The 12,340-nt window shown below is 44.6% G+C and overlaps 1 protein-coding gene across 2 annotated transcripts in view; it reads left to right on the plus strand.

The window, feature by feature from the left end:
• ZSWIM8 (zinc finger SWIM-type containing 8) overlaps positions 1-12,340 on the plus strand; it is a 109,813-nt gene that overhangs the window by 34,325 nt on the left and 63,148 nt on the right. For both annotated transcript variants that reach the window (XM_073685798.1, XM_073685799.1), the window contains exon 3: positions 10,658-10,752. In XM_073685798.1, coding sequence (XP_073541899.1) covers positions 10,658-10,752 — 95 coding nt within the window. The remainder of the gene's footprint in view (positions 1-10,657; positions 10,753-12,340) is intronic.

Consider the following 12,340-nt stretch of genomic DNA (forward strand, 5'->3'; position numbering starts at 1 on the left):
GGTCTTAGAAAATGGCGCTATTTTTTTTTTTTTTTTTTACCAAACTTTGGAATTTTTTTCACCACTTAAATAAAAAAGAACCTATACATGTTTGGTGTCTACGAACTCTTAATGACCTGGAGAATAATAATGGCGGGTCAGTTTTAGCATTCAGTGAACGTGGTAAAAAACATAAATAAATAAACTGTGGTATTGCACTTTTTTTGCAATTTCACCGCACTTGGAATTTTTTTCCCGTTTTCCCGTACACGATATGGTAAAACTAGTATTGGCATTGAAAAGTACAACTCGTCCTGCAAAAAATAAGCCTTCACACGGCCATATTGACCAAAAAATACAAACGCTATGGCTCTGGGAACAAGGGGAGCAAAAAACGAAAATGCAAAAACGCAAAATCCCAGGGTTGCGAAGGGGTTAACTCTTTACTTTAATTAGGTTTGGTGATGAAAGAATATGATTGACACTTGTAATCACCAAACAAAAGGGTTAGGTGTCAGCTAATCCTATATACCCGATCTTCATTAGCATTCCCATTTATGTCTTTTCTGGGGCAGCTGAAAGCTGCTATTTTTAGCCTAGAAAGGTGCCATTAGGCAAACATGTTCCCGGGCCATTATTAACAGCTCACAGCTGTTTCATTAGCCGCTACGTCCCCACGAACAGCGACAAGTAGCTCTTCGGTCGCAGCGTATTTTTGCTGCGTCCAAAATGCGGTGTTCTAATGCCGCACTCTGCAGTGGAGACTGGTGTTTCCGCTACAGAAATTGACGTGCTGCGGGTGAGTTTGGGTATGTGCCCACAATCAGGAGCCACTGCAGGTTTGAAGCTACGTGTTTACACAGCGTCAAACCCGCAGCGTCCAGATGTTGCAGCAGAATGGATGGGATCTCTAGAAATCCCATGTCCACTATGCATGCATCAGAGGCTGCGAATCACCCGCGGATACGGTCATGCGGCGCGTCTTTCAGGTCCGCAGCATGTCAAATTCTCTTGCAGAGTCGCTTGTCTCCGTAACATAAATTTGACCACTAGAATGCATTGAATGCGGTAAATATGCATGGTTCATTGAACACATGTGGATTTGCCTGCGTTCAATAGAATGCAACTTTATGGACTCAGCAAAAATATGCCCAGTCCCTGAATCCCTCGATCTTCTGAAAAAAATAAAAATAAAAAACAGACATAGCCCTCACCTGTCCGCCGTCACGACGCAATCCAGATTGTCCCTCGGCGATCCGGGTCACTTCTACAGCAGTGACATCAGCAATCACTGATGTCACTGCTGTAGAACACCGCAATGTACACTGACAGGAGTGTAAAATCACTCCTGTCAGTGTACATGGCTTTGCTGCAATAGTGAGGTCACTTGGATTCATCAGCTGATCAGCACCTTGAGAATCTTCCCACGCAGCACCTGTGCCGTAAAGTGAGGTCCCGGAGCTCTCAGCTGATCTTCAGCTTAGAGCTCACATGACCTCAGGTCCTGGCAGCGAGAGCGCTCCAGTCAGTGTACTGCCAGGCTGAACACCTCGCCGGGGACACCGGGGGGCACCGGACAGGTGAGCATTGGTGTTTTTTTTTAAATATTTTTTTACTTTTTTTTTTTTACACAGCGCACTGCCCCGGCTCGGCTGAGGACACTACTACTGTCCTCAGTCGCGCCGCTTTCGCTGTTATCAGCCGGAGCGGCGGTCGGATGATGGGAGTAGTAGTCTTCCCCAGCCGACCCGGGTACCACTGTATGTGCGTTTATGCAGTGTTTCCCGCCCATTGACTTTAATTGAACTGCAGCAAATCCACAGGTATAAATATTATACCTGTGCATTTACTGCGGTTCAATTAAAGTCAATGGGCGGGAAACGCTGCAGAAACGCTACATAGAAAGGACATGCTGCGTTTTTAAACGCAATGACAATCCTGAGCGGAGATTTCCGCATCATGTGCACAGCACATCAGGATTGCCATTGCATTAGCTGGCAGACCAATTACCAAGCGTTTTTGATGCGGAAAAACCGCCGTGAAAACGCAGCAAAAAAACGCTACATGTGCACTTAACCAAACACAAAAAGACATGAATTAAAAAAAAAAAATCACAAAAAAGTGACCTTACTTTCAGCAAACCAGTATTTTGCATCTGTGCTGCACCCGCCTTTATCATGGAGGTCGGCTGCAGCCTGCTAGTGTATTTGTATTATGATTGGCCCTAACTCCCCTGATTGTCAGGGGAGTTAGGGATCCAGCGTGTCCAATTTGGAATGATTCTTTTGTTGTTCCCGAGATAAGCCGCTGTCAAGCATGTCTGGTAACGGCTGTCCATAGAGAACACAGGAATGCTCGGCTATACAAACACTCCTGTGTATGGGAGAGACTGTTATGATCTGCTACAAGAACTAAGGAAAGATAGGAAAACTGTCCCTACAATAGGACTAAGCTGATTTCCTATGATGCAGCGGGCAACCTGTTCCTTGTGAACAGACCCGCCTTCGTCCTCAGCTAGTCTGAACGCAGACCTATAGATATAAGGGAGGGGTCCCTAAAAGTACTAAGGACTGGGACAAAATTGGACACCTCCTAGCAGTAGTTGTAGCGGAGCAAAAAGACAAACAGAGAAAAATACTTAGAGGTCCAAGGACCAAGGAAACTATAGAGATGGGTACAAAGCACCTGGCTAGATTAAGAGTCAAAGTAACACTGAAGTCCAGCAAAGCCAGAAGGATGGAGCTGGAATAAATGGGCAGCAGGTCACGTGACCACAAAATAGAAAAAACTAACAGGAGGGTTCTAACAGTACCCCCTCTTCTATGAGGATCCTCCGGATCCCCCAGGCCTATCAGGAAACCTCCTGTGAAACGCTCTGATAAATCTAGGAGCAGAAACATCATCTGCCCTTGCCCTTACGAACCAAACGACGGATGTCTCCCAGTACAACAAAAAAACGGAGAACACCCAGCAGAAGAGGATGTATGGTTAAGAGCAAATTCAGCAAGTGGCAGAAACTCAGACCACCCCTCTTGATTGTCTGCCACAAAACATCGCAAAAACTGCTCAACATCCTGGTTCTTTCTTTCTTTCTGTCTGTCCATTAGACTCGGGATGATACCCAGATGAAAATGACAAATGGACTCCCAACCTGTCACAAAAGGCACGCCAAAAACGAGCCACAAACTGAGGTCCCCAATCAGAAACGATGTCGGTGGGAACGCCATGGAGTCTGACAATTTCCTTGACAAAAGCCTTAGCGAGTGTCTTAGCGCAGGGTAGTTTAATGAAAGGAACCAAGTGACACATCTTGCTAAAACGGTCCACGACCACCCAGATGACAGTGAAACCCTCGGACACAGGAAGGTCAGTAATAAAATCTATTGCAAGATGCGTCCAAGGCGCACTAGGAACCTCCAGAGGGCAAAGCAACCCCGCAGCAGGAGCATGTGAAGCCTTTGATCTAGCACACACCGTACATTGACGCACCCATTTAATGATTTCCTTCTGCCACCCAGGCCATCAAAAACTTCGACCTACCAGTCTTAGTCTCAGAAATTCCAGGATGACCTGCCAACCGTGACTCATGATACTCCACAAACAACTCTTTCCTAAAGGTTCTAGGTACAAACAACCTCCCATGGGGAGTGTTAGATGGGGCATGCTCTTGGGCTTTCAGAATCCCATCTTCCAAAACGGAGTCCAATGCTGCTATCACAACTCCTTCCTGTAAAATGCTCTCCTCCTCATCGGTACCAGCCATGGGAGAAAAGCTGCGAGATAAAGCATCAGCTTTAACATTCTTAGTACCAGGGATGTAAGTAACAGAAAAATTAAACCGTGAAAAAAACAGTGCCCACCTAGCCTGACGGGCATTCAAGCGCTTGGCAGCATCTAGATAGATCAGATTCTTATGATCAGTGAATACCTGAATGAGAAATTTAGCACCCTCCAAGAAATGACGCCAATGTTCAAATGCGAGTTTGATAGCCAGCAATTCCCGATTACCAACATCGTAATTAAGTTCGGTTTCAGAAATTTTTTTCGGAAAAAAAAAAAAAAAAAAAAAAAAGCAAAGCACAGGGATGAACCCCATCCTTGTTCTCCTGAGACAAAACAGCACCGACCCCCACCGAAGAAGCATCAACCTCGACCAAAAAAGGCTTGGTGTCATCAGGCTGCCTAAGGATGGGGGCAGAACCGAACCTCTCCTTGAGATACACAAAAGCTTCAATGGCCTCAGTAGTCCACTGGACCGTATTCGCACCTTTCCTGGTGAGATCGGTCACCGGCTTAACAATTCTAGAAAAATTCTTAATGAATTTTCTGTAATAATTGGCGAAACCCAAAAATCTCTGTATCGATTTTAAACCAATAGGCCTAGGCCATTCCTGCACAGCCTGAACCTTCACCGGGTCCATCTCAAAGCCCTCGTTGGAGATAATGTAGCCCAAAAAACTAATTCTCCGCACAGCGAACTCGCATTTCTCCAGCTTAGCAAAAAGTGAATTGTCACTTAATAACTGCAATACCTCACGTACGCTCTGCCAATGAGACTCCAGATCTGGCGAATAAATCAAAATGTCATCCAAATACACCACCACATTCTTACCAATCAAAGGTCTCAAGATGTCATTAATAAGGTTCTGAAAAAACGCTGGTGCATTGGTAAGACCAAAAAGCATAACCAGATTCTCAAAATGACCCAGCGGAGTGTTAAAAGCAGTCTTCCATTCATCACCCTCCTTCATTCACAACAAATTGTATACCCCCCGGAGATCAATTTTAGAGAACCACTTGGCCCCCACTAACTGGTTAAACAAGTCAAGAATTAACGGCAGTGGGTAGGAATTGCGTACGGTAATTTTATTAATTTCGCGAAAGTCCAGACATGGACGTAAACCGCTGTCTTTTTTTTTTACACAAAAAAATCCAACAGCCACAGGTGACTTAGAAGGTCTAATGTGACCAGCAGCCAAGCTCGTCTGTATGTATTCCTCCAAGGCTTTTCTTTCAGGGATAGTAAGATTAAATAAGCGACACTTAGGAAGAGTAGCTCCAGGAAGAAACTCAATGGTGCAATCATAGTCCCTATGAGGACGTAGAATTTGCGACTCCTCCTCTGAAAAAACCTTCCAAAAATCCTGAATAGGTACAGGTAATTCCCCTCTTTCCACAGCAGCAATGCGACCGTTACAACATTTATCATAACACTTAGGACTCCAAGATTTAATCTCATTAGTAGACCAGTCCAGTAAAGGATTGTGCAGTTTTAACCAAGGTAAACCTAACACTACTGGAGAAGGTAAACTATTTAATACCACTAAATCCAAATTCTCTTGGTGAATACCAATAATAGTGAGGGGAAATCCAAAAACCTTGTGAGTAACACATTTCAAAGGAGTGTTATCAACAGCAACCACAGAAATAGGAGATGACAAAGGTTTAGGTTCCAATTTAAGTTTTTCCAAAAATCCCTTATCACATTCAGCCACAATCCACAAAAACCTGAAATTCAATCAGCTCCTCCTGAAATGAGGTACTCCCTGAAAGAAATACTCCCTTAGAGTTTAAACAAGCTATACGGGCGTAACTGACATTCTTTTTTTTCTTTGTTTAACAGAAGCTCACGGTTCTTAACAAAATGGTCAGATTTACCACAATAAAAACACAATCCCTTGGAAAACCTGCGGTCTTTTTCCTGAGAGCGGAGTGGCATCGCCCCAATCTCCATCGGTTCTCCGTCGTCCGAGCAGACCCTCTGATGACTAGGAGCTGCCATAGCAGGAGTTTTCTCCTCAATTAACCCTGGCACGCAGTCTCCTGTCCACCCGTATAGCTAATTGCATGGCTTCTTGCAAGTTTCCAGGTGCAGGGAGAGCAATCAGCAGATCCTTAACCCTTCCACTTAGACCAGCAAGAAACAAACATTTTAACGCCGAATCATTCCATCTCACTTCAGAAGACCACCTTCTGAAGTGAGTACAATAATTTTCAACATCACCTGACCCCTGCTTTAAACGTCTCAGTTGTGTCTCAGCAGAAGAGACTCGATCAGGATCGTCATACAACAACCCCATAGCAGAAAAAAAATCTTCCACTGATCTAAAACACGGATCATTAGGTTGGAGAGAAAAGGCCCATCCCTTTGGTTCCTTGTGCAAAAGTGACATGACAAACCCAATGCGCTGTGATTCATTCCCAGAGGACCTGGGTCTCAAACGAAAATATAATAAACAAGCATTTTTAAAGGAAAAAAAATCTTGTTGTTTACCATAAAAAAAATCAGGCAGTCCTACCTTCGGTTCAACAAAATGCGCTCCAGGACAGTTACTCACGTGTTGCTGGAGATCGGCCACCTCAAGAGACAATCCCTGTAGGCGTTGAGCCAATTCCTGAACAGACACCATGCTGATCTCCGGATCTCGTTCCTTAGGATTTTTTTTTCTTTAGATTTTGGGCTGGACTTACTGTTATGATCTGCTACAAGAACTAAGGAAAGATAGGAAAACTGTCCCTACAATAGAACTAAGCTGATTCCCTACGATGCTGCGAGCAACCTGTTCCTTGTGAACAGACCCGCCTTCGTCCTCAGCTAGTCTGAACGCAGACCTATAGATATAAGGGAGGGGACCCTAAAAGTACTAAGGACTGGGACAAAATTGGACACCTCCTAGCAGTAGTTGTAGCGGAGCAAAAAGACAAACAGACAAAAATACTTAGAGGTCCAAGGACCAAGCACCTGGCTAGATTAAGAGTCAAAGTAACACTGAAGTCCAGCAAAGCCAGAAGGGCGGAGCTGGAATAAATAGGCAGCAGGTCACGTGACCACAAAATAGAACCCTCCTGTTAGTTTTTTTTCTAACAGAGACTTCCAAGATAGCCGACCACCGGACAATCAAGTCCTGCCGGCTATTCTCCGGCTTCCAGTGATGTCATGTAGACAGAGGAGCTTCTTCTCTTCTGTTCTGCTCTGGAGTAGCTTCTCTGCCGACGTAAAGCAGCGGATTTGCCGGCAGTAGCGATCTGTGATTGCTCGGAGCCGGTACTGGGCAGAACACCTTTTAAGAGTTGGTCCTTGTCGTCAGAATTAAAAAATGCTGTATTGTAATTTTTCATTTGAGAGGTCAATGAGGTGCATCTTTTTTTACCAGGCAAAGTAGTTTGGTAGCTTGTTCGGTAAGGTGCCCTCTCAGTTGCTTCATTGGGGGACACAGGAACCATGGGTCAAGTCTGTTGCCACCTGGACGTTGACACTAATAATGCACCTTAACAAAAAAAACTCCGCTCCTCTCCAGCAGACTATACCTAGCCCCTCTGCACCAAGCTTCTCAATGTAGCTTAGTGTCACGTCGGAGGTAGACATGGTTCTGAGTCTCAGTCCTGTTTTGGCCTTGGATAGATAAAAGGACTTATCAGCTCACCGAGGAAGAGTGCAGTACTGGATGATCCAAAAGATGATGCACAGAATGAACGGGGCCAGTGTCCCTGGCATAAGGACAAACAACTAAGAAATCACATATCAGAAAATGTATATTCATAAAATGGAAAAAAAAAATGGGGGGGGGGGGTAGGTGTCACTATGAGACACCTTACGCATTTCTTGCAAACATGTCCTTATTCATAGGTATGTGGAGTAGAGAGAAACCTCCTGAATATATGTCACAGGTAGCTTGTTATTTCAGTCACGGAGCACATTTTTTCATCTTTTTCAATATACTTTTTCTGATATGTGATTTTAAGCCGCTTTAATAATTTTTATTTTTTTTATTTTTTCTTGGTGCTGGAATTTCTTCCTCAAATCGTTTGCCTTGGATAGGTTTAGTATGGGTAATAGTGGAATGATGCCACTCTGCTTCACCCCACGGAGTGATGGAGAGTACAGCCTGTATCTTCTCTCATCATGATGGCAGGACCGTTTACCTTGATGTAGCCGGCAATCAGGTACCTGGGGTGGTTCATTCTTTTGCATTTTGACTTATGCCTGCCCTCCATAGCGAGTTGCATGGAGCGAAAGATGGAGCCTGGACTTCCCGATGCCTAGCCACAGTATCAGGCCTCTTCAGGACAGATAAGTATGTCAATTGTTGCAGTCCTGCGTTGCACTGGCTGCCTTGTAGCATACAGATGGCATTCCAGAGGTGTCCTGGCATTGTAGTCCTGGCCGGGCACTCATTAGTGCAAGCTCCTTGGGCTGCGTGCCTCCCGGCGTCTCGTTGTTGTACCATTTCACTGGTCGAAGGGTTATTTGATTGGGTGGATCGCTTCTCCCTCCCAGTCCCTTGGTTTTCGCGCGGTCTTTCAGGGTTTCCCTGCCGGGATGGGACTCTCATCGAGACCCCAACTTTCTCGCGGCTTAGCCATGCCCCCCTCTCTCACATGCTGGCTAATCAGCATGGCTATCGAGCAGTGGCCAAACGGAGTGGGAGGTGAACCTCATGCATGCCAGAGTCTCCGCCCTTTCGGCTTCCTGTGTTTTTCTCTGCTCCGCTCCATTTTCCTGGTATAACAAACACGCAATCCCCGCATGTGTTGCGTCTGTCTACCGCCGCAAAACATGCAGCTACAGGGAGTCAAACATATTAGCCGAGCACGCCGACAATACTCGAATAAGACGTTATCCAAGCACATTTCTCAACACTACTTCGCAGCTCTTCTCTTGTCTGGCACCAGCTATTGCCCCAGTTTTTCCCTATCCCTTTGCCTTCTCTGTCTGTCAATATGTCTGAGTCAAGAGAAGACCGCACATGGTCTACGGCTCAGCCAGTCCCGGTATGCTTGCATGTCCTGTAAGTACAAGTTTCACTCAGGCCACAGCGTAGCATATTCTCTCCCATCTCTTCTGCATGGGCCCTGGCTTTAGCTCATTCTTTATGGTTCTCCTAGGAGTTAGTGGGTCAAGCCGACTCGCTCAGAATGGCAAGGATCTTTGTTCAGCATCTATGGCTGCTCTGCCCAATCAGTGAAGAATATTGTGACTATCCACCGCATTCTGTGACCAGGAGCGTGGAAAGCGGATTTAGCGTCCAAAAGATCCCTTACAGGCCTTCCTTACTTGCTGGTTTAGGACCACGCTGGACAAGATTATTGCGGACGTCACCGGCGGCAGAAGTAAGTTTCTTCCTTAACCAGCACAAGCCACCCATGTAGGTGATATAGTACTCATCACTTCAATTACTTTTGTCAGTTTCCATCGGCAGGTGGCTGTAACCACCAGGACAGACCTTGGGCTCCCCAAGGAAGAATGTGATTGTTTCAAGCCTAAGCTATCCTGGCAGTCGCACTGTTTAGGTGACAAGGCCTCTAAGATTAGAGGCAACACAGGGTCCAATGCATGACAGACATCCCACACTCAGGAACTTCTCTCAGTTGTTTGGTCTTCTCCTTTTCATCCAGGACTCATGGCTGGGGGCAATTGACGACGTCTGGGTCAGAGAAGTCATCTCCTCCAGTTACAAGATAGAGTTCACCACTGTCCCACATGACTGGTTTTTCAGCTCTAGTACCCCTAGGGATCTCACCATAAGAGCCAGTTTCGGCGAGGCCATAATGTCTCTTCTCCAAGCATGGGTCCATACGCTAGTCCCGTGTCTGGAACATTTCAAGGGTTTCTACTCTAATCTGTTCGTCATAACCGATGGCTCAGTGCGGCAGGAAGATGCTGCAGGCAGCAGTCACTCAAGCAATCGGCCCGATTGAGGATGATTCCTCCTGTGGTAAGTGTGATTTTTTTTTTTTTTTTCTTTTGTTATCCTCACTCCAGGGACAGCTTTAGGAGAACTCGCGGTTCATGTGTCCCCAAATGAATCGACCAAGAAATTAAGATTTTTTTTTTTTTGTATTTATAATAAAATATTTCTTTTAGCCTTCTTTGGGAGACACAGCACCCTACCTTGGTTGCGCGTTTGGCCATTCATTTAATTTAGCTTTTTATTTGGGCTGATTGTGCTTCTCTTTTGTATCTGCTAATGCTTTCATATTGAGGAGCTTAGAGTCGGTAGGCTGTGTATAGTCTGCTGGGGAAGAGCTGGCTTTTTTTATTTCTCCCGTTAAGGTGTATTATTAGCCTCAGCCTCCAGGAGGCAGCAGACTTCACCCATGGCTCTTGTCCCCCCCCCCCCAATGAAGCAAACGAGAAAGATTTTCCGGTAAATACCAAAAATCCTCATTTAATGCTGAAAAATCCTTGCCTTTCTTACAAAAATCAGTTTTGCTGATTTAGAATAATCGATAGTTGACATTGCATGCTAATGAGTTGTAAGAGTAGTGAGCAGGCCCTGCATGTGCTGCTCTCCCCTGCCTCTCTCCCTATTCGCTGCCTGCCTTCTGCCAGCGGGTGGGGAAGAGGAGCAGAAGCACTGTCTGCCCACTGTCTGCCCACTGTCTGCCCACTGCCCTTGCAACTCATTAGTCCACAATTTCAACTATGGATTTGTCTAAAACCGTAAGCAGGATTTCTACAATGAAGGTAAGGATTTACTCAGCTTTAAACACCTTTTATATACATGCCATTACTTTAGGGTTCAAATTCCTGGTGACAGGTCCTCTTTTTAAGTATACTAGAAGTCTTTTGTTATCTACGACCATCTTGTTTTTGGTAGTCTTTTACATTCCATGTAGGATCTTCAGAAGACAGAGTTCTACTGTGACTATAATCAATAATCTTCTCCTTCCGCAGGTTGTACTCATGCTTGGCAAATGGTAGTGCTGATGAATTCCAAAGGGGGGATCAGCTGTTTCGTGTGCGAGCTGTGAAGGACCCTCTACAGATAGGTAGGAACTATGAAGTTGTTATAGTCTAGGTGTGCTGTCATATTGCAGTGTTAGCTGAGATTTTCTCTGACTCGTGCTATGACCTCAATGTGTTGACACACCTCTGGTTCTTTATCCTTGTTTGCCTGTCACAGGAATGTATAAGAATAAACTCCAGCATGTCCAAGACTGTTAAAATGTTGTACTATTTAGTGTAAATGAAAGGGGTTAACAATGTGTAGTATTTACATAACAAGCAGTTTCAGGTAAATTTCACTTGGTTTTATAAGGGGGCTGCAGGTTTATTGTACATTACGTCTGACCGTTCACAGTGCTATGGGTTGGTAGCTACAGTTGAAACCAGAAGTTTACATACACTGTATAAAAAGACACATATGCATGTTTTTCTCAATATCTGACATGAAATCAGAATAAACCTTTCCCGTTTTAGGTCAATTAGGATTACCATAATTTTTATTATTTGCCAAATGCCAGAATTATGAGAGAGAGAATGTTTTAAGGCATTTTTATTACTTACTGCAAAGGCAAAAGTTTACATACACTAAGATTACTATGCCTTTAAACAATTCTGGGCTGACCATATGATTATGTCATGTGTTTGGAAGCTTCTGATAGGTTTTTTTATTTTGGCAACATCTGACTTAATTACAGACACACCTGTGGAGGTATTTTAATGCACACCTGAAGCACACTGCGTCTTTGTGTAGCATCATGGGAAAGTCTAAAGAAATCAACCAAGATATCAGGAAGAGAATTGAGGACTTGCACAAGTCTGGCTCATCCTTGGGTACAATTTCAAGATACCTGAAGGTGCCTCCTCGTTTATCTGTGCAAACAAGATGGGAACGACCAGCCATCATACCGCTCAGGAAGCAGACAGGTTCTGTGTCCCAGAGATGAACATGTTTTGGTCCGACATGTGCATATCAACCCAAGGACAAAAGTAAAAGACCTTGTGAAGATGATGGCGGAAGCTGGTAAGATTGTGCCAATATCCACAGTGAAACGAGTACTGTATCAACATGGGCTGAAAGGCCACCCTGCCAGGAAGAAGCCATTACTTCAAAAGAAACATAAAAAAGCCAGATTAATGTTAGCAAATGCACACAGGAACAAAGATCTTCATTTTTGGAGACATGTCCTGTGGTCTGCTGAAATTAAAAATTAACTTTTTGGGCATAATAACTATCGTTATGTTTGCAGGAAAAAGGGAGAATCTTCAAAACTGGGGTGGCAGCATCATGTTGTGGGGTTGTTTTGCTGCATGAGGGGCTGGTACACTTCACAAAATAGATGGCATCATGAGAAAAGAAGATTATGTGGCAATTCTGAAGCAACATCTCAAGACATCAGCCAGGAAGTTAAAGCTTGGGCGGAAATGTGCCTTCCAAATGGACAATGACCCGAAGCATTCTGCCAAAATGGTAACAAAGTGGCTTAAGGATAACAAAGTCAATGTTTTGTAGTGGCCATCACAAAGCCCTGATCTCAATCCTATTGAAAATTTATGGGCAAACTGAAAAGTCAGGTGCGAGCAAGGCGACCTACAAACCTGGATCAGATACATCAGTTTTGTCAGGAGAAAGGG

This window comes from Phyllobates terribilis, unplaced genomic scaffold (genome assembly GCF_046119375.1).
Source record: "Phyllobates terribilis strain yellow unplaced genomic scaffold, ASM4611937v1 Scaffold_5__5_contigs__length_657084704, whole genome shotgun sequence".
NCBI lineage: Eukaryota > Metazoa > Chordata > Amphibia > Anura > Dendrobatidae > Phyllobates > Phyllobates terribilis.